This window comes from Antechinus flavipes, chromosome 5 (genome assembly GCF_016432865.1).
Source record: "Antechinus flavipes isolate AdamAnt ecotype Samford, QLD, Australia chromosome 5, AdamAnt_v2, whole genome shotgun sequence".
In the NCBI taxonomy this organism is placed as follows: domain Eukaryota; kingdom Metazoa; phylum Chordata; class Mammalia; order Dasyuromorphia; family Dasyuridae; genus Antechinus; species Antechinus flavipes.
In genome coordinates, this window is record NC_067402.1 from 237,721,731 (window position 1) to 237,749,224 (window position 27,494).

The window sequence follows — 27,494 nt, forward strand, 5'->3', positions numbered from 1 at the left end:
AATAATACTAAAAGATTTCAGTTTTGAATACAGAAAACATAACTAAATTTAATCCATACAAACAAAAGATCTTTGGGGGCCTTGGTAATTTTTAATTGTATCAAGAGGTGCTGAGACCAAAAAAAAAAAAATTAAGAATTGTTGATCTAGGATATTACTTATAAATAAATGACATTTGTAGAACTTTTTTTTTTTTTATCTTGCAGCTATTGGATTGTAAGAGGCTATATATATGTACATACAATGTATCCCAATACTGACATTAGAAAGCAATCCTATCGGTAAGACCATGCAATTAACCAGGCAGTTAATGTGAGGCTGCTCTTCCACCATCCACCACAGTTTGGCCCTTAGGATTTGTAACCTCTGTGATAAAGATGGAGGTAAACTATAGAGCCATCCTGATGACTTTGTGACAGCTTATTTAGCCATTATGGATAAATGTTGAAATAGTTTGATCTACAGATATCAATGGTGATTAAATATATGTGGGTTTTTGTTGGGGGGGGTGGGATAGAGGTTGATTTCCAGCCCCAATCATCCAGAATATTGGAAGAGAATCCTTTTATTTATATCAAAAGCCATGAGACAAAGGAGAAAAGCTAGTCTGACTCTACTTCTACTTCTTGGCATCTTACCTGGGCCTCTGATTTAACAGGCTCCAGATAGATAAGCCAAGACTGGACCTGTCTTAGTTTCCCAAATGAAACAGCTGTGAAGTCACTGGCGGGGATAATGGTTTCTAAATTGTTGGTACTGCCATTATTGTGAGGGTTGCTATCACTATGTCTACCTACGTGGTACAGATATGAGGTATTTTCTGCTTCTTTCTATGTAAATCATGCTTAATTTTCTCATCTGTGGTCAGGCAGGTAAAAAGCGAATAGAAATCCAGTGTGAGTATAGAGTTTTCCAGTGGAATATGAGAGATGACTTGGTATATTAAACTGATAAGGCATTCCCTGGGTTTAAATCCCAAATTAATTGTGTGACCCAGGAAAAGTCACTATCTCTGCCTCAGTTTCCTCTTCTATAAAAGAAGGGGGATAGATCTTATGGGTTCTAAGGGTTCCTTCCAACTTTAAGTAAGATCCACTGCTCCTACATGTGGTAATATTGCTTATGTTCTTATGGATGGGCATGCATCTGCCCATGAGTGTGAATATATTCATATGTCAGACTCTAGGAAGAGAGAGGGAAGTCAAGTATGACTGTGTCATTGTTCCTATTAAAGATGCTTCAGTGGTTCTCATGCTGCCCATAGAAATAGAAATAGATGTTGCATAGTAAAAATTTAATAAAAATACTTGCTGACTTGACTCAAGGATAAAATACAAACTCTTCTATGGACATTTAAAGCCCTTCATGATCTGGTTCACTGAATTCAAGTGAATCACTCTCATATACAGAGGTAAACTGGATTTTTTGTTCTCCATACATAATATTCTATCCCCCATCTCTTTGCTTTTGTCTCTTGAAATTCTTTCTTGAATATTCAGTTAAGTACAACTATCTTCAAGAAGTGGACCTTTCTATTATGGGCCAGAACTCTTGTTCTTGAAATAAAGATTCTTATAAGGTGTTAAGTCAGTGGAATTGATAAGACAATGGTTATCCAGTTTAACATGGTGATTAATAATTCTCTAGTTGAGTATGATTGATTTAATCTTACAACAAATAATGGTTTGCTAGTGATATAATGATTGGTTTATACTCAGTGTAGAGCATATAAGCTGGGACAAACTTAGCCAGGGTCAGAGCCAGATTCATTCACTTCATCTTACACCACAGTGGTGGGTGGGCTCCTGCACTTCCCCCACTGAGATCAAGGCCAGTCTGAAAGGTTCTCAAGAAAGCTAATCCAGGCCCCAGGAAAAGAGACAATAAAGAATTTGGACTTTGAACTTTAAGACCTGGCTATTCTCATTGTGATTTATGGGCTGAAAAGAAGGCTGCTCCAGAGACCTCCAGAAAACTAACAAAGAACACTGCCTCTTCCTGATTTCTTCAGTTTTTAGCTCCACTGGAAATGGCATTTTGTATTTACATAACTGTACACAGTTCCTGGATGGTGAATTAAATAATAAATATGTGTGGGCAGAAAATGAATACCACTGGCAATGTTCTTGTTCAGTCATGTCTTGTGACCCCATTTAGGGTTTCCTTGGCAAAGGTACTGGAGTGGTTTGTCATTTCCTTCTGAAGTTCATTTTTATAGATGAGAAAACTGAGACAAATAGGGTTAGGTGACTTGCTATGGGTCAGATGCTAAAACATCTGAGATTGAATTTGAACTTCGAAAGATGAGTTTTTACTGACTCTAGGCATGGCACTCTATCCACTGTGCCACTTAGTTGCCACACTGGCAATATAAGTGACTATAAAATTGAGTTCTACTCACAAAAATGAACCTCTACATCCAGCCAGTGTAGAGCAGTAGATAAAGCTTTGGAGGTAAAGTTAGGAACATTTAAATCCTGTGTTAGGAACTTCCTGGCAGTGATAGTTTGGACAAATCACTTAACCTCTCTGACCCTCAGTTTCCTCATATCTAAAATGGGGAGGGAATTGGACTCACTGGCCTTTTTGGTCCCTTCTCCCCTAGACCTATGAACTTATAATTCTTCTTCTTCTCCTACCCCTATTACTGTACACTTTCAGTTATTCTTCATCTTTCAGAATAATCTCAGAGGAGTAAAACATTTTCCCTAGATTAGCATTCTCTGAAAATACTACTACTTGCAAAGAGAATATGTTCTCTATTCCAGTATCCAACTGATTAATTAAAAAAAAAAAAAAAAAAAAACTACACTAGGTCTGGGATCTATTCTGCAAAACACAGAGATGTCAAACACTCTGCCTGGAACATTGTGTAGCCCCAACACTCCTAAGTGCCCTCCAAACTAGATTAAAATGTAACTGGAAAATGTTTAACAGAATGAATAAATAAAAATACAATAAAATGTAAATAACGGTAATGTATGGGTTTTTAAATTAACATGCAGCCCATTTGCAAAAATCCTTATGTAAAATTTAGCCTCCATTTTTATTTGAATTTGAAACTATTATTGGAAAATATCCAATCACAGGCCCCTGCCCTGTGTCCCCTCAACTCTAGCCAGCATTAAAAACTATTTTCCATGAAATCAAAAGACCTTCCTGCACTCATTGTACAAATTACTTTATAATATTACTTCAAGGATCAAAGGTTTTGAAAATGTTTAAGTAAAAAGGGTAGAAGCTTTGTTTCTATGCAAATGTATCCAACATCTCTTCTTGCTCCTAATAATTCCCAGATACTATTCTTATCTTTCTCAGCTAACTGAAAGTGAGAGAGAGAGGAAAAAAGAGAGAGGGAAAGAGAGAGAGAGAGAGAGAGAGAGAGAGAGAGAAGAGAGAGAGAGAGAGAGAAGGGAGGGAGAGAGAGAGATAGAGAAGAAAAGATGGAGGGAAGGGAAGGGAAAAATGGAAAGTAAGGAAAGGAACAAAATATTCTAGAAAAAAATTCTCTTAAAACCGATGGTTTGTAAAGACTGATGTCTTTCAAGGATTCTGATCACAGAGTGGATTATTTTTAGTATCATGGCAAATATAAAAAGAGACAAGTCTATAACCCACATTGTTTTCCACATGAATTCAAAGACAATCCTCCATAAACAGGAAATTAAAATAAACACTACCGAAATGATTAAATGGCACCTCTTCCTCCTATCCCCACCTCTTGAGAACCTTTGGTCCCTCAAATGACATACTTGTTCTCACTGTTCCAGAAATGGGTTGACTGTAGGTTTTCCAGGATTCACCACTAACAGTCCTAACACTGAATTGATAGAATCGCCCTGGATGAAGACCGTATACAATGCGCCCCTTTGATTTTCTGTTACTATAGGGGTTGAAGATGGTGAGTTGGTCTCTTGGAAACCACTGCAACTCAAAGTCATCATAATCTGTCCAATCTGGTGGACCCAGCCATGTGATGGCCAGGGAAGTATTTGCCACGTCAGCAAAGGACAAAGTACTGGGAGGCCTTGGTGCTGTATAAAAAAGAAAGTAAAGAATTGTGAAGACTTTATAAATTACATGTTGGTTGAATCTAACACAACAAAACATTACTTTTCTTATGTCTCTTATTATGCCTCATATTTGCAATCTCATCTGACAAGAAATTGAGATTTTATTTGTTAGTAGTTATTAATATTAATTAATTAAAATTAATTAATATTTCAGTTTCAGGCATTGTTTCTTCCATTAGACTGCAAACTTCTCAAGGGCAGGGATAATCTCATTCCTTTCTTTGTATCTCTAGTACTTAGCACCTGGAATAGGAACTTAATACATGTTTGTTGGCTTGACTTTATTATTGAAAAGTTCTATGGAACTAGAAATTGGACTATGTCTTCCAGTGGCTTACCTTCTATACTTACACAGGTGAGTAAATACAAGATAATTTGGAAGGAAAAAACTACTAGGTAATAAGGGGAATGTGAAAAGGCTTTCTGTAGGAGATAGTATCTGAGCTGAACCATGAAAAAAAGCTTAAGATTCTAAAAGGTAGAGGTGAGGAAGGAGCAAATTATTCTAGACATGAGGTATACAGCCTGCACAAAAATATTAAGATGGGAGATCCCCAATTCAGGGAAGCAGATCAATTCTTCTGGAATTGTGTGTAATTATAGGAAGTAATAAGGAAAAAAGTCAAGAAAGCTAAGCTGCCGTTACACTGTTCCATACTGGTAACATCAAAACACAAATTGAATTGATTCTGAGTAGCACATCCATGCTTTTCTTATTTATCAAATTTTAAATTAAAATTTAATGATAGGCTGTTAGAAGTAATGTGTAGACAGTTAGCCTTAGTATCAGGAAAACCTGGATTTAAGTTGACCTCTGATATATACTGCTGTGACTCTTGGAAATCACTTAAATTCTCAGTGCCCAAGACAACTCTCTAAGACCAAAAAAGAAGGTACCAGGACTATATTGGAAGAAGGAGTTTCTTGATCTAGGGGTTCCTTATGCTAATGAAACCACAGATTTAGTCTTCATCCCTCTATGTGTTCATATGATTACAATCCTATTTCCAAAAAACTTCCAAATGTTTCATGTGATGATTCCATTTTGAACACTTGTTCATCTGGACAATGGCAGGTGAGTATCTTACCTGTTCTACTCTCAGCATTGATGGTATTGGTAAGGTCACCACTATGAGTCACCACACTCAGAGTATATTTTCTTCCAGGAACAAGGTTATGGAAATGTCTCTCCATAAGATCTTTTGCTTTCCAATTTTCCTTTTGTGTGCCATTGGGGTTATAAAGAATCAGTTCATAAGAATCTAGGTCCCCAGGGGCAGGGCTCCAGGTGAACCAGAGGCTATCTGTCATATTTTGGTTGGATCCCTTGAGATTATTCACTGGGGCTGGAACTGAAGGAAAAAGGAAAAATTACTACAGAATACACAACAATGACGAATAAAGACTTCTGAGGCCACAGTTAAAGTCATTTAGTTTAAATGGCTTAATGTGACCTTTCCTTCTCATTTTGAAGTTTAGGTATACATAGAAGTATTGAGAGAAGAATCATTCTTCTAAGCATTCTGCAGGCTCTGCAATTGAACTGTTTAATTCCATTGAACTGAAGGATCTATCCAAGAGAAAAATATGGCTTTATTTCTTCAGTCTTCCCTTTATGGACGTCTCTGTTTCTATGTTAACTACTCTGCAAATACTCAAGGATCACTGAGTTCCCTTCCTTACTTTGTCCCTTATCAAAACTTGACAGGGTTGGTATGTATTGTGTCACTTTTCCCAAGAGTATTTATATTTCATAATTATCATTAATTGCAAAAATGAAATGCTTTCTTTCTCTTTGAGTAAAATATCTGGTTAATTCAATGAAAATAAAATCCATATATCAACTAAGCAAAATAAAAAATTAAAAATAACCCTATCAGTCAAATCCATCTCCATATCCTTTTCAAATTTAGAACAGGAATTTTCATAGGGGAACTTTTCTTTGAATTCTTTTACAAGCATCTGAAATCAAAACATATAGTTACCTACATAATTGAAAGATGAAAAAATAAGCTTCTTTATACTACTAACTCTGTTCCAGGTATTGTATTAAGTGCTTTACAAATATTATCTTATTTGATTCTCATAAGAGTCCTGTGATGTAGATGCTATTTTTCTCATTTTACAGTTGACAAAACTGAGGTAAAGAGAACACTTGACACTTGCCTAGGGTCACACAGCTGTTAAGTGCCTAAGGTTGGATTTGAAACCAGGTCTTTCTGACTCCAGTTCCAGTTTTATTCTCAGTGCTTAGCCACCTCTAAGTTTAGGCCAATTCTCCTACTTTCATACCCCCAAATAAAGGAGAGATAGAGGTAGCAAGGGAAAAATATAGTGAGTCAGTATGGTAGCCCTAATTTAAATACATGAGTGGAGTCTTTGTTAGTTCATAGCATATAGAAGTCCACCAATAAAATATGAGAAGATATTCTACACAATGGTGTCTCCTAAGACTTTTTAGTCTTTTAGACTTGTTAGTCATGAGGCTGCTTCAGGCACTTATCTCTGGCCTTATGTTGTATCTTCTCTTTTCTTCATTTCCCTCTCCTCCATCTTTTTTACTTAATATGTGTGCTGATAAAAAACAGAAAAGATGATACACAGGAAGGAGATGGGAGGGGCCTGATGATAGTGACTCAGAGACTCCCTGAGAATATCAGTAAAAGTTGTTTTATTTTAAACTAAAATACTGTAGTGGTAACCAACCAAAGTCAGAAAGACTGGCAGAGTACATAAAAAAGAAAAGAAAAAAGAAAAAAAAGGAGGAAAAAGGAGATATACCATATATGTATGTATGTATGTATGTGTGTGTGTGTGTGTGTGTGTGTGTGTGTGTGTGTGTATGAGAGAGAGATAGACAAAGAGGAAATAGAAAGAGAAAGAGAGACAAAGAGACAGATGATTAGAAAGACATAGGGTATATAAAGAAGGGCTAATAGAGTAGTTAATAGAGACCTGGCCTCAAAGCCAGGAAGACTTGGGTTTAAGTTTAGTCTCTGGACATATTAAAATAACTAGATAGCATGCTGAGACTGGAGTCAGGAAGACTCGGCTTCCTGAGTTCAAATCTGGTGTCAGACATTTACTAGCTTTGTAATCCTGGGCAAGTCACTTAACTGTGTTTCCCTTAATTTCCTCATCTGTAAAATGTGCTGGAGAAAAAAATTGGCAAACCACTTCAGTATTTGGACCCCATGGGTCCAACAAAGAGTTAGATATGACTCAACAACAACTGACAGATGTTGGCTATTTATTTATTTATTTATTGCTGGGGCAATTGGGGTTAAGTGACTTGCCCAGGATTACACAGCTAGGAAGTAAGTGTTGGTGTCTTCAAGAGTTTCCATTTGAACTTAGGTCCTGCTGGCTTCAGGGCTGGTGCTCCATCCACCTTGTCACCTAACTGCCCAAGATGATGACTATTTAAATAATGGCAAGACACCCACCCAATTGCTCAAGATCCTAGGTGAATCTCTGAAATTATGGAACAGTTACAAATGTGCATTGGTAGAAGTAATTTCTTCACTGAGATTTCTTCTGCCAATAAAATCACAGCTCTGCCCACCCCAAAACCACAAAGGCCACATTCTATATGCAGTGTTGGGGAAAAGAGTCATATTTGTCTTTTTCTTTAAAATACATACATACACACACACACGTGTACATGTATGTGTGTTGTATGTGTGTATATATATATATCTTCATACACATATACATATGTATATTCTATAATGTCATCAAATAGATATATTTGGAGTACTAAAGCATATGACAGTGAAGCAATAGTAATTTCATTAACATTTTCCTTATTTGTATGTTGCTCCTTTGGCTGGGGAATGGGTACTTACCTGTTCTACCAAATATAAATGATTCATTTGAAAGCTCCCCACTATGAGTGACAATAACCATTTTGTACATTCTGCCTTGCATCAGGTTCTGAAATGCACAAGACTCAACTCCAGGGTCCACCTTCGCTCTCTCCTGAAGTGTCTTGTCTGGATTGTATAAGAAGATGTTGTACCAGTTTAGTTCTCCCTCAGAGATTGTCCAAGTGAATGCTAAGTGGCTGGTGGAATTCTCTGTGATCCTCAGATTGGTCACAGCTGCTGGAACTGAAATCATGAATGGAAAGAAAGACTGTTAGAATACCAAAGTCATAAATATCCATTTGGGAAGTAGGGTGGTGAGAGTGAAGAGAAAGTGTATTTTTAAGTCAAGAAGACTTATCCCTAACCCTAATATCAATTACTAGTGAGTGGCAGTCATTGAATATCCAATGGCCTTGTAGGTATGGGCCTTTCCTTCACTGATAAAATATGAGAAGATATCCTATATGCGTCCTAATTCATGAGGCTGTTTCAGGCACTAGTCTTCTGATGTTACATTTTTTATTTTCCTTGATATATCCTTTCCTTCAAGAGTTTCCATTGCAACTGATTTTTTTTTTTTAATTTTGGTTTTGTATGTTTTTTGAGGCAACTGGAGTTATGTGACTTGCCCAGTATCACAAAGCTACTACGTTTTAAATGTCTGAGGCTAGATTTCAACTTGAGAACTTATGACTTTAGGACTAGTGTTCTATCTACTGCACAATCTAGTTTCCTGCAACCAATCTTTTTTTTTTTTTTTTTTTTTTTTAAAAACACTGGACCTCTGAATTTTCAATGAGAGAAAATTTCTCTCTCTCTCTCTCTCCTCTCTGTCTGTCTCTCTTTAACATATTTCCATATTTGTCATATTGTGCCAAAAAAAAAAATCAGACCCAAAGAGGAAAAACCACGAGAAAGAAAAAACAAATACAAAAATGAAAATATTAAGCTTTCATCCATATATCAGTCTCCATAGTTTTCTCTCTGGATGTGGATGGCATTTTTCATCTCAAATCTATTGGAATTGTCTTGGATCACCACAACGCTGAGAAGAGCTAAGTCTATTATTGCAGATCATGACATGATCTTGTTACTGTATTCTTCTGGTTCTATTTACTTCACTCAGCATCAATTCATGTAAGTCTTTTCCAGAAATTGGCCTGCTCATCATGTCTTATAGAACAATAACATTCCCTAACACTCATATACCCTGATGGGCATCCACTCGGTTTCCAGTTCCTTGTCACTATAAAGAGGGCTGCCACAAACACACAAACAAACATCTGTTTCCCTCTTTTATGATCTCTTTGGGATATAGACACAGTAGTGACACTGCTGAATCGAAGGACATACACAATTTTATAGCCCTTTGGGCCGAGAGGGAAATTCTAAATAAGGAATCTCCTTCTATAAATGCCTTCTCTGCAATTTTTAGTCTTGAAAAGTTGTCTAAACTTTTGAGAGGTTTAGTAATTTCCTCAGGGTCATTCAGCCAGTATGTTTCAGAAGCTAGATTGAAACCAGGTCCTTCTGGCATGAAGACCAACTCTAGTCACTACTTAACACTGCCTCTTATGAACAACTTTAATTTCAGAAATGTTTCTCAGGCCATGATTATTGTTGTTCAATTGAGTCTAACTCTTTTGACCCTATTTGCCAATTTCTTGGCAAAGATATTGTAGCAGTTTGCCATTTTTTCTTCTCCCACTCATTTTTTATAGAAGAGAAAACTGAGGCAAAGACAATGAAGTTACTCACCTAGGATCAAACAACTAGTGTTCTATCATCTGTGCCACATAGCTTCCCCATTTAAATTACCTGTCCGGCCTTCAGTTTTAGCTCTAGCACTGAAGAGACCACCACTGACAGTTAATATTTGTATCTTGTATTTCTTTCCTGGTATTAAATCTTCAAATTTGTGTTGCTTTGCTGAAGCCACCTCTGATTTGTTGCACAGTAGAGCTCCTTCCTCATTTAGAAGCAGGATATCATATCTCTCTGCCATGCCAGCTGCTCCTTGCCAATTCACTATCAGTGAGTGACTACTGTATGCATTATCTGCATATAATCCCTGGACAGATGCAGGCACTGCAAAAATCAACAACACAAAGGAAGGAAACCAGATTAAATTAGATCTTCTGGGGCATATTTTGTCTGGAGGAACAAAGAAACAAAAATCAATAACTTCCTGCTCACATGATACTTTAAAATCATAAATAATTTCTCCCATAAACATATCCTATTAAATATCTACACATGAGAAGAGCTGTATAGAAAGTATTCTGGGCCTTAATTACCTGAGTAATGACTTTAGTTCTTCAATTTTATTCAATGTCTAGTTATAGATTTAGACCACTCATGTACAGAGAAGAAAAAAATAGTGCTGATAAATACTGGAGGATTGGTGAAAAACTTGAAACCCGAAGATTTTTGAGACGGTAGAATTCTACCCAATCTCTAGGTTCTAACTGAAGTTTAACTCTAGCTACAAATTACAGAATAAGCATACAGTTTAAGTTAATGTTTAAGATTTATACTTCTTGTTACACTTCTATTCTCAAGGTAAGTTATACAAGTGAGCTCTTAGTATTTCAAGACATTTCTAAGTGTGAAAGGAAAAACTTGTGAAATGCAAATACATTTCTATTTAAATAGGGCAGCAATCTTTAAATGAATTGAAACAAGAAATGGATTAGCTAATCATTGAATATTAAACTCGAAATAAATCTCAGAAATCATTTAATTCAAATCAATTGATAGAAGTATGACTTATGATTAATAAATAATATAATATGATATAATAAAAATAATGTGATATAGTATATAGCATAATAATATAACATTATAATATGAAACAGATATATAATTCTTGGAACTGGGTACTTGTTCTTCTTTTATCATGGTAAATTTGTCTAAAACTGTATATGTGTGTATAATAAATGTACATATATATGTATATATATATATATACATATATATGTAAATTTTTGCCTTCATGAAAAGCATTTTTCAACCAAGAAAAATATTTTAAGATATCTACAGCTATACAGCATGGATTATTATCAGAATCTATATTTCTATCATTTTTGATAGGTAAAAATATAACCAGAATTCATTTGGGCACTAAAAATTCATTGAACTACATGATTCTTACAATTAAATTTTCATTTCTTTTATATAATTTCCAATAATAGGGAAAAATATAAAGGGATACATGTGAAGATCGAGTTAGCACCCTGGATACCTTAGAATCAGCCAGAGTCAGGACAAGCAAAAGTCTTTGGACTTTATTCTTGGTTTTTAGGGTAGAAGTGAATTGGATGGATTCAGGATCTCCACGATCTCTCCTCTTCATTTTCCACCCAAAAGTGACTCTGTCTTACTCCACCCCCTAGTCCCTCTACAATTCTCTGTATACACTAATTATCGAGCCAGCACAGAATAGTGGGAAGGGCCATTTTCCAAGCATGTGCTAATAGAATATTGTCCAGTCAGTAATTAGCCTTAAGTGCTCAGTTGTCTGACCTCAGTGCATCAACTCAAGAGTTTCAGACCTTTATAGATACATATAAGAGGGAAAATTATATGAACAATTCTTATTATTGCATCAAATTAATTCTAAATTTATTTTAAAATTGCAAATTTTACTTTAAGTACATTTAGATGTTTTGTGTTTATTAAAATTTGAGATTGTTAAAGAATACTTTTGGGCCAGTTTCCCACCATAAGCAATCTGCTAATATTATTTTAGATCTTTTGCTCATTTTGACACTCACCTGTTCGACCAAGAGTTTCTACCTGGTTACTTAAGGAACCACTGACAGACTCTACCACAATTTGGTACAATTCCCCAGCTTCTAATTTGTGAAATGTGTATTCATGGATATGCTTGGGGATGGTTTGTGAATCAATTTTATGGTTTTGCCTGAATGCTGTCACTGTGTATGAATCCACATCTCCTCCACCAGGTGTCCAATTCACTTTCAGGCTGTCTGTCATTCCATTAGGAGAAACGTGTATATTTTTTACAGGACTGGGAGCTAAAGAAAAATTAAAAAGAAGAAAAAATCAAAAGAGACAACTTAGATAATTTATTGGGAATATTTTCAATCCAAAATTCTGAAATTCTTAGGTCTAGTGGAACCCAAATAAAAGGTAATATGTTTAATTGGCTTGATCTGCTTTTCTGCTTGACTGCTAGTATCATAAATTTAAAGATGGAGGGGATCTTAGAAACCACTTAGTCCAAACCCCTCAATATCTTCAGATATTGAGGTTCCAGAGAGATACTGAGTTCCAGAGAGAAGTACCGGGTTCAAGGTTATAGGGATAGGGACAGAACCTTTGAATTCATTGATAAAGGGAACTTCCATATGGGGAAATTCCCTTTGCCTTTTTAGGTCAATACTTTCTCTGCACTGAGAGTTTAAATGATTTGTCCAAGGTCATACAATTAGTATGTTTTACAGGTAGGATTTGAACCCAAGTCTTCCTATCTCCAAGGCCAGCTCTATGTCATAATGGTCCTCTCAGGTCATGCAGGCAGGAATTGGCAAAGCCAGCTTTGAACCCAGAAAACAATAGCAATACCAAAAACAACAACAAGCATTTATGTAGCACTCTAAAGTTTGTAAGGTTCTTTAAGCCAGTTAAGTCATTTGACCCTTGCACCAAATCTTTGAGGGAGGAGCTCTAGTTACTTCCATTTTAAATGGAGGAATGAAAACTGAGAGAGATTAAATGACTTGCCTAGGGTCATAAGAAATTATTTGAACTCAGGTTTTCCTGACTCTACATCTAGTCCTTCATTCACTGTTCCACCAAGACAAGTACTCTTTCTCTGTTGTGCCATGCTCCCTTTTTAAATTAGCAGTGATGTTTCAAGATAAGACCAGGCACAAAGAATGGATGAAGGCACAGGAAGAAAAGGAGACTTGGAGTTCAAGAGCTCAAATGTTTAGAAGCAAGAATAGTCAGATTCCTTCAGCCTGTTTGGAGGGTTCTGGAGTGAAAAGAAAACAAAGGCAGCAAATCTTTATTTTTAGACCTCCCAAGGCCCCAATTCCTCCAGACCAATGGCAGTTTCTCCGTTGTCTAGCAAGATTTATCATGACATTATATTTTTTGCTTATATTACTTAGCTTGGACTACTTCCTGGAAATAGGCTGAGGACATTTGTTTTCCATACCAGGTTTCAAACTGACAGTGAAAGGGAAATTGTGGCTTTGAAAGGAAGAACTTCAAAATGAGATGACCTTTTTACTGGCTTTAAAAGAATTTTGGCAAATTTTAAAAACAAAAAGACTATTTTTTGATCAGTTATTTTCTTTTTAGTACTTTATCATTTCTATTTCTTTTTTCATAACACAACTAATGTAGAAATGGTTTACATGATTGAACATATATAACCTTATTTTAAATTGCTTACCATCTTAGAAAGAGAAGAGAAGAAGGAAGGAAAAGGGAAGGGCAAAAATTTGGAACTCAAAAAAAAAAAAAAGAATGTTAAAAATTATCTTCGCATTTAGTTGGAAAAAATGCTATTCAAAACATTTCCCCCTGCTCTTCCATTCTTTCTCTGGTCTTCATTTACTTGTTTACCTTCTCTTCACAGAATCATAGAATTTTCCTCAAAGTGTCAGGCAAAGGGTAAACATCATACACCTCCCTCCCTTTTATCTGATCTTTTGATCAAAGCTCCTAAATACATCTGATCTTGATCTCAATCTAGACCTAGATCTTGATCTCAATCTGATTCTTTTAAAATTATGTTTCTTCAGTCTTCCAGTCATAAGATTCTAAGTTCTGATCTGGACTTTGGTGGAAAGGTAGAAGTACCATGCCAATATATCTAAAGTTGCAATAAAAAATTAAATGGAATTTTGGAGGAAGTTTTGTGGAAGCCATAGATGATATGCAAAGCCCAGCATATGACACAGAAGTTATGACCAATTATTTAATTCAAATTTTACATAACACTCATAAAAGAAAAAAAATTCAGTCTTCTTCTTTGGTATGAAGAAAAGGGCCAAAAAAAAATTTTACACAGATTTTCTAGATGATAGGGATGTGGAAAGGGTAAGCAAGCAAAAGGACTTTTCATTATATATCTTTGCTCCTTCTTAGCCTCCCCACCTCCAAAATCTAGGAGTTACCAACCTCAGGCATTTTGTCTATATCCTTACTGATGAAATTTTATCCTGAATTATTCTTTCTTCCACATGGGAGATAATATTGCATTTCACATACAATCTACCTTTTCTCCAAAGGTTGTTTAAATATTTTATTGTCATAGTTAAATTGCCTATTTTCATATTTGCTTTAGAATACAAAAAAAAGTTGTATCCTAAGTCTGCTAGTCATCTAGGCTCACAGTACAGTTACAGTTTGGATAGAATTATTAAGTTAAAAATAATACCCTTTGATAGATGATTATATAATTAATTATTTAGAAACCCCACTCAATATTGGAAGGTTCTTTTCAGTTTACTGTGCTGAATTCAAGTTAAAAAGATAAAATGAATTAAAAGATGAAACTTCTTTTATTGGGCTTTAAAATTTCCTCCTTTCCTTCATAGGTGGAACCAAATGGCCTTAGCCATATAATTATATCAAATTTATTCTCTTGGCCTGTTCATACTAAACAATTATGTATTTAATTACCTGTTAAGCCCTCAATGAAGGCTGACTTTTGTGCATCTCCGCTGATTGTCAAAACAAGAATCTTGTACAGACGTCCAGGAGTTAGGGATGTGAACCGATACTCAGTTGCAGTATTTACAAGGTGAAGGGAAGGGAGGACCTTTACATCATTGAAGCAAAGCTGGATCTCATACTGATCAACATCTCCATCAGCCTGCACCCAAGTGACATGTAGCTCTTCTGTACTCCTATTTTGGATAACTAACTCCTTCACAGATTCTGGGACTGCAGAGAATGGAGAATTTCAGAATAACTCAGTGAGAACTGGAAGCATCGAACTGACGGGCTTAGTGGAGGATATAGTCACATGGATGAAACCACAGATTTTTCAAAGCACTCAAGGACCAAAAAAAAAAAAAAAAAAGTGATCAATCATGATGAATAGCGAGATGGTGAATTGGGAAGGGGGAGGGCAATGACTCAGTGTACAGAATGCCTTGGTGTCAAAAAGACCTGAGTTTCAATCCTGCCTTAGATACTTTCTAGCTGTGTAACCCAGAGCAAGTCACTAAATCTATTTGCCTCAATTTCCTCATCTGTAAAGTGTGGATAATAATAGTGCCTACTTTCCAGGATTGCTGTGTGGATCAAATGAGATAAAAATTTATAAAGTGCCTAGCAAACCTTAAAACTCAATAGAGATGCTAGTTATTGTTATTAGAAAATTTATTCAAGAACAAATTTATTCATACAAGTGCAAATAGCAATAAGAATTGACTTTTAGAGAAGACCAATGAAATATTAGATAGAGAGTTAGCCTGGAGTCAAGAAGAACTGGGTTCAAATCCTACCTTTCACATAAGCTTTGGGTTAGTCACTTGACTTCAGGGCCCTAGGCAACTCTTAAGGAAAATAATCTATAGAACATCTGCATTTATGGTAGGAGTTTCCATATTTGGGAGTTTTCTACACCAAGGAAATTATAAATTTGGTCTAAAAAGGATTTGCACAACAGTTTACACACATCATCACATCTGATCCCCATAGCAATCCTGAAAAGAACATTGCACATATGAGAGAACTGAGACTGAAGTTAGATGACTTGTTAGTGACAAGGTAGAATTTGAAACCAGATTTTTCTGAATTCAGGCCTAGAACTTTCTCCAAAAATCTGTGTTGTCCCCTATGTGAAAAATTCCCTCAGACTACCTCTTAAAATTCCTCATGTATAAGCACAGCAATCTACAAGGGATTATTATAAATGTATTGATTTTCATGAAAAGAGATCTTGTGTGCTTAATTTTTTTCTTTTTTAGCATCATAGAATAATAAAATGCTATATTGTCATCCAGGCTGGAAATCAATAAGAAGAATATAAGCACAGCAAGCATATGCTTTCTCTTAATGTAGCCAGAGGAAGTTTTCAGGGTCTGGGCTGCTTCTGAAATTTCTAAGGCTCTAGTGCCTGTCACGTAGCAAGTACTTAATAAATGCTTGTTGATTGTTTGTGGCTGGGTAGCTACAAAAGACAACAGTGATCAGTCATTTGACAGTGACTAAATTGCTAAAACAGCAGTCAGAGAGACAACAGAAAGGCAGTTAACAGGGAAGTAACAAAAGGAGATAGAAGACAGGAATTTAGGAACTTGCAGGGATTGTTACTAGAAAGTTAAAACAGCCACCACTGGAGCTGTGGTACTGTGATCTTATAATTACTGAACATAAAATGATGAACTCTTGCTATTTATGATTTTTTAAAACAAGATTAACTTTAACAATAAATCATTTAAACTAGGGGCAACAGGCATAACATTTGCTGGACCTGATGTCAGGAAGATTTTTCTTCCTAAATTCCAATCCGGCCTCAAACACTTGCTGTGTGACCCTAGGCAAATCACTTAACCCTGTTTGACTCAATTTCCTCATCTGTAAATTGACCTAGAGAAGGAAATGGTAAAATACTTCAGTATCTTTGCCAAGAAAACCCCAAATGGTGTCATAGAGTCAACTATAACTGAAAGCAACTGAACAATAACAGCTAAGTAACAAATAATAGTTTAACTATCAAATAGCTAAGATTTATATAGAACTCTGAGGTTTGCATATATTATCTTAATTGATGATCTAGGTCTCACTGCTTATAGAGGTAGCAGCATAGAAAGAAGTAGGATCTTTAGTGAGGAAAGGGAAGGGTCAAGAACAGGTCTTTGTTGAATACTTACGATGTGCCAAGCACTGTGATAAGAGTTTTATAAGTATTATTTCATTTGACACAAGTCACATTTATGATATTCCAAGAGAGGTTTGGGAGATGAGTGCTGAGCAGCCCCAAACGATTGAGCCCAATCCATAAACTCAGAACCAAAATTCTGAGCTTCAGGTTTCTCAGTTAATGAACTTACTTGTTCTCTTATTCATCCGCTCACTGGCTTCATAATTCCCACTCTTGGTACTAACAGTGACACTGTATAGACGCCCAGGGACAAGATTAACAAAGACACATTCATTTTCAGTCTTGGGGATGATTTTGGTTTGGACAGAATTATTCTTGTTGGTTATGACAACCACATAATGATCAAAGTCTCCAGTGGCATGCAGCCAGGATACTTTCAAATGGTCACTCATGGCTGAGTTGCTAATAGTAAGTCCCTGGATCTTTGAAGGCACTGAAAGAGAGTGAGAGTTGTTAAAAGTTTAGGAATTCTAAAGAAACACAGATTATAGACAAGTATTTAGATTTATCCTGCTGTCAGGTCTTTCACTCTATCTATAAAATGAAGAGGTTGAAATAGGTGACCTTTATTAAATAGATTTTTCCTATTACTTATGAACTTAAATAACTAGAAAATATAGATTTTTGACTGTGACTCCTTGAGACAGGGATAGTGACACTAGGATAAAATTAATGGGGATAATTAATTAATTAATTTCACTTAGAGGTGAAAACTCATCCATGAAACCAAGACAAGGTTAAGTGACAGAGAGACAGTGGACAGAGAGCTGAGCTAGGAACTATTAAAGACTGAATAGAGAGAATGAGGGCACCCAGAGCCACCATGGCAGTTGTAGGATTAGAGTCCCATGACAGGAATATGTCATCCCTATGCCCATCCTTATCTCCATTTCCATTCCTATCTGTATTCTTATCCTTTATTCCTATCTCTATGGATAGGGAAGTGCAATGTCTGTTTTCAAGGTATACTTATCATAGAATGTCAGAAGAAATCTCTGAACACCACTTAATGATAATGAAAGTTTGTGGACTTGAAAGGAGACACAATATTTAGCACCATTTTGCATGTTATCTTTGTATGTAGGAAAATAATAGACATTTTCCCATATAAGGAGCTTCTGATGTCTGATTTTCAGAATCATCACAACTTAGAATTGAAGAAGACTCAGAAACCATCTAATTTAACTGTTAGGACTTTTTCTCCTTATATCAAATCTAAATCTTTTTCTCTTCAATTTCCTTTCACTTACTTCTTTCCTTAAGGGGATAAGCAGAAAAGTACAATAAACATGTTTCTACATGGTAGCTCTTAAAATACTTGAAGACATCCAACTCTTAAGCACTTTTTTCTCCTTCCGAATAAATTAGAGCTTTGTAATTTATTCTGACTTTTTGGCCTCAAATGCCAGTAGTTACACTATAGCACTATCACAGAATTATTCGGGGATCTGTACCCTTGGGGCAATGTGAATAAACAGATTCTAAATAACCACACTCAGGGAGAGCATCTATCTTTCCATACATTCTCACCTGTGCGCTCCTGGCTGAAGGAATGGTTCTCATACTTGCCACTTCTTGTTGTTATAGTCGCGTTGAACAGTCGGCCAGGAGTAAGGGAGCTGAAGGAACATTCGGTGGTGGATTTTGCAATAGCAAGAGACTGAATAATCTTATCACCGTGAGAGAGAGTCACAGAATAGCTATCTACATCTCCAGGAGCTGGTAGCCAGGAAATGCTGAGATAATCACTCCGACCAGAATTATTCAGTGTTACTCCACTAACACTGGCAGGGACTGGGACAAAAAGAGAGAAAAGAAAGCATAAGCAGAAGTAGTAATGTGCCATTATCATCAAACAACAGGAATTCTTGGCATCTAATCTGATCATATAAGAATTAGAAGAAAAGTTAGAATTCCACATTATCTTTTAGAAAACTCAAATTCTTTATGTTAATCACAAGGTCATTTAAATGAAGTGCAGTGATACTTAATAGCTAGCATTTACATAGCACCTAGAGGTTTGCCAAGTTTTTAACAAACATTATCTAATTTGATTCTCATAACAATCCTGGAAGATATTATTATCCACATTTTGCAGAAGAGGACACTGAAGCAAGCAGAGATTAAGAGGTTTGCCCAGAGTTATCTAGCTAGTTGTGTCAGATTGAATTTGAACAAAAATCTTTCTGACTCCAGGTATAGAAAGAACATTATCCTGCCTACCTGTCTCTTAGTTTGTCATAATCTTATTGTATAAATAAAATTTTGTCATTTCTGCCATTTTTTAATGGAGTGGATATTTATTTGTTTCTGCTTTTAAATTATTCTGAGAATGGAATTTTAAAAAATTATATATATAATTTTTTTTTTATTTTTAGAAATGTGCTTTTTTTTTTTTTTTTTTAAAGAAGGGAACAGTTAGCAAATCAAAATAATTGGTAAAATGAAGATGTTTCCTATGGTAAAATGTGAAGAACTGAATGGCTTTTCTTAAAATACTCTCACATCAATGCATTGTGAAGTTCATGTCCTTTGGTTATTCATCATTAGAAGAGCAATAAACCTCGCTAAGGAGCCTGCTTATATCCAGCACAAAAGCATTTCTTGCCCTCTAGTGGTAGGAAGAAAGTAAAAAAACCTTAAGCCCATCACACATAAGAGGCTAGTACATGGGAATTTTCTTTATTTATAGCTGTCTTTACAAATAAGGGCTGATTCTAAGATGTACTTATATTTCTATTATCAACAAATATTTACAAAATATTGTCAATTGTTTAACAGCTTATTAGTTTATTTTTGTTATCATTGCCTATCAGAAAAAGTCAGCTTAACTTTCTACAGCATATTTGAATTGTGTTTTTCATGAAAAATTCAGATGTTTTCAATATTTATAGAAAATGAAGCTGTTACTATCATGATACAAAAGGTCAATTCAACCAAGCAATATTTATAGAAATAGGGACTGCACTTGTGATTTCACTAATACATGGAATTTCTATATGAGAAAACTTCCTTTACTAATACAAGTAAGCGGTCTTCTTTGCAATTTATAGTTTCAGTGACTTTAAGTAAGTGACTTTCCCAGAATCACTAAGTCATATTACCATAGATTTAGAGGTGGAAGGGACCTCTGAAGGGACCTCAAATTCCAACTCTTTCATTTTATAGATGAGAACACTCAGGCCTAGACAAGTTAAGTGACTTAACAGGGTCATACACATATAATGTGCCAAAGACTAGAATCAGCTGGTACTAGTTTAGCAGTGTTGTTAAATTTTCAACATGAGCATTTATATCTCAGAAATCAGCAAATACGAATCAAGGCTTGATTTATTGTTGATTGATCATTTAAATTTGAGAAAGCGGTGGGAAAATGTTACTAATGAAAATGAAACTTAATATGTGTTGAACATATATTTCCCTTCCCTCCCCTAAGAGAACCGATAGTTAAATATTTATAAGTACACCATTGCCTAAGTACAATTTAAATCTAGGTCTTTGACTCAAAGGTCAACTGTCTATATACTACATACATCTCAGTAACTTATCTAACAAATGTTTGCATTTTCCTCCAAAAGTTACAAAATAGAATCCCATTCATGATTCTTCTTGTTTGTTTTTGCATAAATTAGTCTACTTTGCTCCTTAAGCCTACTATCAACACATATACAGAAGGATGCTGGAAAATGAACATATAGTTTTTCAATGTAAATAGATAATGATATCCTCCTATCTTTTCTTGTGATATAGGAAGATATCTATATATGAAATGTTCTTGATGTCGATATCTATTCTTGTGTACATGATTTTTTCTAACATTCTGGGACTCTTTCATGTATCACATTCTAATTTGTCTTCTTTCACTCTTAGGCATCAAAACTGTATTTTATTTCATCATTATGTTTGCTTCATAAATGGAAAAATGCATGATAGATATAAGTAGGTTATACACTATCATCATTAGCGATTTGTTCACAAGAAATATCATAAAAGATATTATTAAGAATTTTGAATGGATATACTTCAACAAAAATACTATGTGATGATCAATTTTGATAGACATAGCCCTCTTTAACAATGAGATGAACTAAATCAGTTCCATTAGAGCAATAAGGAACTGGACCAGCTACTCCCAGCGAAAGAACTCTGGGAGATGACTATGAACCACATACATAGAATTCCCAATCCCTCTATTTTTGTCCACCTGCATTTTTTATTTCCTTCACAGGTTAATTGTACACTATTTCAAAGTCCGATTCTTTTTGTACAGCAAAATAACTGTTTGGACATGTATACATATATTGTATTTAACTTATATTTTAACATATTTAACATGTACTGGTCAACCTGCTATCTGGGGGAGGAGGTGAGGGAAAGGAGGGGAAAAGTTGGAACAAAAGGTTTTGCAATTATCAATGCTGAAAAATTACCCATGTATATATCTTGTAAATAAAAAGCTATATATATAAAAAGAATTGTGAATGGAAAATGAGGTGGATCTAATATGTAATGTGATCAAGGGATAATTGCTTCTATGACCCTGTGCAAGTGACATCATCACTGTGTTCCTCAGTTTTCTTATTTGTAAAATGAGGGAATTAGACTAAGTGGCCTGTAAGCTTCCTTCCAATTCTAAATCCTTGATTCTATGATTCTATGTATGACTTTTTAGTTTATCCATGACAGAAAGATAGGAGAAACATAAAATGTGTTGAAAAAAGATATGTAAAATTCTTAAAAGGATAGGAAGATGAAACTAAACTAACAAGGTGAATTTTAATAGGAATAAACACAGAATTCATCAAAAAAAGCTTAAATAATTGTACTAGTATTAAGTGGAGGTACTTGGCTTAAAATAGCTGATATGAAATAGGTCTAAAGTTTTTCTTAATTGAAATCTCAATATAAGTCAAAAAATCCCAAAAATATATAGATATAATGAACAGACCAAAAAAGCAAATACAATATTGGCAAATATATATGTTTAGGACAAATAGGGTATTCTGAATCTAGTTCTAAAGTGACTAAGTGACTTATTCAAAGTTATAGAGCTAATCAATCAAAAAGTTGGAATAAGACAGAAGATCTCCTGAATTATATCTTGTCTTCTTTCCACTCAGCAAAGTATGGGATCATGGAAGCTAAATGAAGAGAGTTCCAAGAAAGGGGGTGGAATTCATAGTACCATATGTTGTAAAAACTCTGCAAAAACAATTGGATTAGATGCCTGGGCATAAGTGAATGTATCTTCTTCTGACTAGAGACAAAATATTCTGAATTGGTTTAATTTAATCTCTTGGGAGAGTTAATGGCTATTAATCTGATTCATCAAGAATATGTTGCTTAAATAAGATGAATAGAGCCAGAAGAATATTGTACATAGTAACAGCAATATTGTTTGATGATTAACTGTGAGTGATTTAGCTCTTTTCAGCAATACAATGTTCCAAAACAGTTCTGAAGGTTTATTTTTTTCCAGAAAAAGAACTGATAGAGTCTGAATGCAGATTAAAACACACTTTTTCTTTACTTTCTTTATTTCTTGGCTTTTTTTGATCTGTGTTATCTTTCACAACATGACTAGCATGAAAATGATTTGCATTACTGCAAATATATAACCTATATAAAATTGCTTGCCTTCTCAGTGAGAGGGGAAGAGTGTGAGTGAAAGAAAAAATTTGGATCTCAAAAATTTTAAATGTTAAAAATTGTTTTTCCTTGTAATTGGGGAAAAATACAATATTAAATTTTTAAAAATCTGTTTCTTATACCCTTAGAACTGGAACATGTTTGCAATATATGTATGACTTATACATATATGTAACACATGTGCCATACCAAAACAATTCTAATAGTTATGAAATTATTTGGCTGATCTTCATTTCTCACACATAAGGGATAGAAAAAAGCCCTAAGATATATACCATGAAAAGCTCTGAGAAGTAAATGCTAGGAGAGAGAGCCACAAGGATGACAGGTCATACTTCTGTGCCGTGACTATTCAGAAAGAATGTGGTCATTGTTACTCTGGACAAGGTTAAGGGTTTATGGAGAGCTATCTGAAAGACAAGAGAGACAATAGAAGTGGATGGTATGTATGGATTAAAGAAGACAAATTGCAGAAACTGTGGCAGTCATGTAGAGTATGGAAAAAACTAAAGGACCAAAATGAGAGGTGAAGACAGACTTAAGAATATAGGTGAAAAGGAGAGTGCATACCCATAACCAGAAGAAAATAGGTGATGGGGAAGCAAATATATTGAACCAGTATCAGGATTCCTAAGAGTAATGCTTAAGAAAGTACTTAAAAAAGAACTCACCTATTTGGTAGTATGAGTTGACAGAAACTTGAACTGACCTTTTGGGGAATAAGATGGGGAATTCAGAGTTTAGGGGATTCAGAGAAAAGGGGATTATAACTAATGATTTACTAAAGGTAGTTAAATAGAAGTTTTCTATACTTTTTTTGTTGCACTGTTGTTTCAACCATGTCCAATTTTTCATGATGTCATTTGGCATTTTCTTGGCAAAGATACTGGAATGGTTTGCTATTTCCTTTTCCAGATCATTTTACTAAGGAGGAAACTGAAGAGTAAAGTGTTAAGTTGGCCAGAGTCACTCAGCTAATGAGCATCTGAAGATGAGTCTTCCTTGATTCTAAGACTGATATTCTAGCCGCTTTAATAACCTTGTTCTATGTTAAATGTTTATTGTTAGCTTAATGGTTATAGATATAATGAAATGTCTGATACCAAGCTTAAAATGAGCTATTTCCAAATGTTTTGTTTTAAGGGCTTGACCTAATATTGTTGAGAGATCTTTAAGAATGAATCTGGTAAATGAGAGGCCACATCTTCACAAAGCAATTGATTATCTCTGTTACTGATAACTGTAAGCATGTTTGAAAGCCTGAAGGATGGTGATTAAAATTGCACAAATATAAAATATCCCAACTTTGATTTGGAAGGGAAGCAGAGATAAGAGTCAGGGGAGGCTATGTGGCATAACTGCAATTTATATCTTATTAAAAATCTAAGCAAATTAATTCTCCTTAAGAGAGTGTTGATTTTTTTTTAATTAAATAAGCCTGAACATAAATCCCTAACTTATTCAAGCATTGTTTGGAAACTATAGAGAAGTTCTATTCTATGAATGGTACAGAAAAAATATATTTAAATGTGTGTGATTTTAAAATTTTACTGATTCTACTTCTGGATAAATATGTTGTAGACAACCTCCCTTTCCACATCATTGCCACAAAAGAATGCCAAAAAAAATTATGAAGATACTGCTCCTAAGAGAGACCCCTTTATTTCATTACATGTGTAACCTCAGCAATTGGAAGTTATTTAAATCCAACTCTCCTGACAGTTGGAATACAAACATTCAAAGGAAAGAAGCTGGGTTGGGATGACTTGAAGTAGCAAGTGGTTATCAAATCCTCACAAAAGGTTTTTGGTACTCTTTTTGAAGGTTTTTAGAATATACAATGTATTCTTCTTCCTTTCCTCTCCTTACCCTCCTCCCTCTCTTCCTTTACCCTATTGTTTAGTCATTTTGAGACATACCTAACTCTTTGTAATCCCATTTAGGTATTTCTCCAGTTTGGGGCAGAGATACTGGAGTAGATTATCATTTTCTTCTCCAGCTTATTTTACAGATGAGAAAATTGAGGCAAACAAGGTTTAATGACTTGCTGAGGAGCAAATGCTAGGAGAGCTAAAAGGAGGGCAGGTCATACTTCTGTGCTATGACTATGTGGTTAATAAATGTTTGACATTAGATTTGAGCTCAGGAAGATGAATCTTCAAGGCTCCAGGCCCTGCACTCTATCCACTGAGCCACCTAGTAGTTTATAATTTCCTTTAATAAAAATAATGATAATAGCACTTACATAGCACAACTATATGGCAGTTACTATGTGCTAAAACCTTTACAAATATTTTATTAAATACAACAACCTTGGGCAGCAGTTGCTGTTATTATTCCCATTTTATAGTTAAGGAAACTGAGGCAAACAGAGATCAAGATAACACAGCGAATAAGTATCTAAGGATGAATTTATATTCGGGTCTTTCTGACTTCAAGCCCTGCATTCTATTTACTATACTACTTCACTGGCAACTAGTTGTTTTAAGGGTTACAGATCTCTCTTGAATAGTTCCGATATCAGCTCAAGGATATTTTTTTAGTTTCTTATCATCATCATCATCATTATTTTGCAGAGATTGTGGGACAATGGTAGTATTTTTGATGGATTTTAAGATTTAGAAAAATATTTCTTTACTATAATAGTTTCAGATCTTTTTAGCTCAGATCTATATAGTTCACAAACTTTTTTTTTTCTTTCTCTTACCTGTTTGTCCCTCTCCCACCATTTGTCGGGAAGATATCCCTCCACTGAATGTAGTAACCACCACTGAATAGAGGCTACCAGGCTTGAGTGAGTGGAAGCTATAGCTACTGATCTCACTGGACACACTATCATTTTTAATAACAACATTTTCATGGATTAGTAAAACTTGGTAGAACTCAATATCTCCTTGTGCTCTAGTCCAGTTGGTGAATAAACTATTGGTTGTCCCTTGATTGAACACATTCAAACCAGTCACTTGAGCAGGCACTGAAACAAAAGAAAAAAATTACATAAAACAAAGAGAAGAAAAAACAAATGTCATTTAGTCACCCCCGAAGAAGTTCAACAACAAAATAAAATGGTTAAAATTGGAGACAAACTTAAAAGCACTAAAATTAAATTCTCTGCTCTAGACTTATAATTTCAATTCCTATAGCATATGGAAAGCCAGTTTCTGCAGAGAAGGCTTTTCTACAACTGAATGTTGCTTATATTGGGCGAAATAAAAATGATTTAAGCTTCAAAAGCTAGAAGGTGCATGTATTAGGAGTGATCTTAAATTAAAAACAGAGCTCAAGTAATGAAAGCACTTTTGTGCAAAACCTCCTTACCCAACAACTCAATAGAATCTGATAAGCATTTATTAGATACCTGCTATCTACAATCACTTTAGAAGACCCTGGGGACACAAAGACAAAACAGAAAACAACCCTGATTTCAAAGAACCAATATAATCTTTTGGGGGATACAGTATATAAATAGATAAGCATAGACATGATGGTTTGAGTGGTATTTCTTCCCATTTCTTGCCACATTAGAACTCATAACCACTCAGAGCTATGTGATGAACCAAAGTAAATGAGGTCCTCCCCACCTGAAAGTTGAAGGATTTCTTTATCTATGGCTTAGCTTCTTAAATTGTAGGTTATGACCCCAGATTTCATTACCTAATATAGAGGTCACAAAATTATGATTTATTATCAGTAAGTATTTGATTTGTATCTTATGTGGAAAAAAGCATTAAGTGATCAAAGGGAGTATTGATTTAATGTTTTTTTTTTGTTTGTTTATGTAGTTTTTTGAGGCAATTGAGGTTGACTTCCCCAGGGTCACATAGCTAGTAAGTTTTTGAGGCCAAACTTGAATTCAAGTCCTCATCACTACAGGGTCAGTGCACTATCCATTGAGCCACCTAGTTGACCCCAGAGATTATTGTTTATGTCAGCAAACTGTGTCAGGATAGCAAATATTTATGCTAGCCCATACCTCAGAGAATTGGCAATTATCATGGGCTCACAATTTCTCCCAACTCTGCATTCCCTCTCTATTAATTAGCATCTATCAATAAAAACTCTTTCCATCTGAGGTAGAAAGGGAATGGCATCTTGGTATATTCTTTTCCAAAGATAAGGATTCTTGGCAGAAGTATTTATAAGAGGATTACCATTGTGTACAGAATGGCATAGTGATTTTCTTAGAATTCTAAAATTTTTCTCAAGTAAGTGATCTGGATCTCCACCTCTGAAGTGAGCAGCTATACTTTTGATAGCATTTAACCTATTTAACTTAAATTTAAAACCTAATTAATTTAAATTTAAAAGTAATGTAAGATCTGGGTTCAAATTTGCCTCCAGACACTCAGTAGCTGTGATACTGGCAATCACTTAGCCTCTCTGCATCTGTTTCCTCATCTGTAAAAATAGAAGGTCTCAAAATTTCCTTGGGATTTCCTCAGCAAAGACACTTGAATCCTTTGCTATTTCCTTCTCTAACTCATTTTACAGCTGAGGAAACTGAGACAAACAGGGTTAAGTTATTTGCCCAGGGTTACATGGCTAGTAAGTATCTGTGGTCAGATTTGAGCTCAGGAAGATGCCTGACACTCTAACCATTGCTTCACCTAGCTGTCCAAAAATGATTTTTGGAATAAAAAAAAGCCTAATGTTTAACCTATTGCTAGGAGAGCCAAAAGGAGGGCATATGAGAATAATGTGAAGGCTATTCTATCTCCTAAGTCTTCTGTTTTTCAGGCTAACTCCTCTTCCCAGGTTACTTCAATTGATTCTCACAAGGAACAATTTAAAGTCTCTTCACCATCCTGATTGCTGCATTGACTGAAAAATAATGACTGAATAGCAACAAACTTCATTATTAGGAACTACTAGTAGAAGTTACAAAATGGCAAATTTGTTCTTAATTTTTAAATTTAATTCAGTTCTATTTTATTTTTAGGTCTGCATTTTCTCTCTTCCATAATCCCCTTTTCTAGTCAACTCCTTAACCCTTTAATAAGAAAGCAAGAACTGAACCCAACACTTTGG

The 27,494-nt window shown here is 35.1% G+C and overlaps 1 protein-coding gene across 1 annotated transcript in view; it reads right to left on the reverse strand.

Moving 5' to 3' along the window:
* PTPRB (protein tyrosine phosphatase receptor type B) overlaps positions 1 to 27,494 on the reverse strand; it is a 151,491-nt gene that overhangs the window by 59,530 nt on the left and 64,467 nt on the right. Inside the window, exons 11-19 of the mRNA XM_051962474.1 lie at positions 25,174 to 25,440; positions 18,348 to 18,611; positions 16,987 to 17,250; positions 14,606 to 14,869; positions 11,719 to 11,982; positions 9,761 to 10,030; positions 7,922 to 8,185; positions 5,162 to 5,425; positions 3,753 to 4,034 (exon numbers count right to left, since the gene is read on the reverse strand). Coding sequence (XP_051818434.1) covers positions 3,753 to 4,034; positions 5,162 to 5,425; positions 7,922 to 8,185; positions 9,761 to 10,030; positions 11,719 to 11,982; positions 14,606 to 14,869; positions 16,987 to 17,250; positions 18,348 to 18,611; positions 25,174 to 25,440 — 2,403 coding nt within the window. The remainder of the gene's footprint in view (positions 1 to 3,752; positions 4,035 to 5,161; positions 5,426 to 7,921; positions 8,186 to 9,760; positions 10,031 to 11,718; positions 11,983 to 14,605; positions 14,870 to 16,986; positions 17,251 to 18,347; positions 18,612 to 25,173; positions 25,441 to 27,494) is intronic.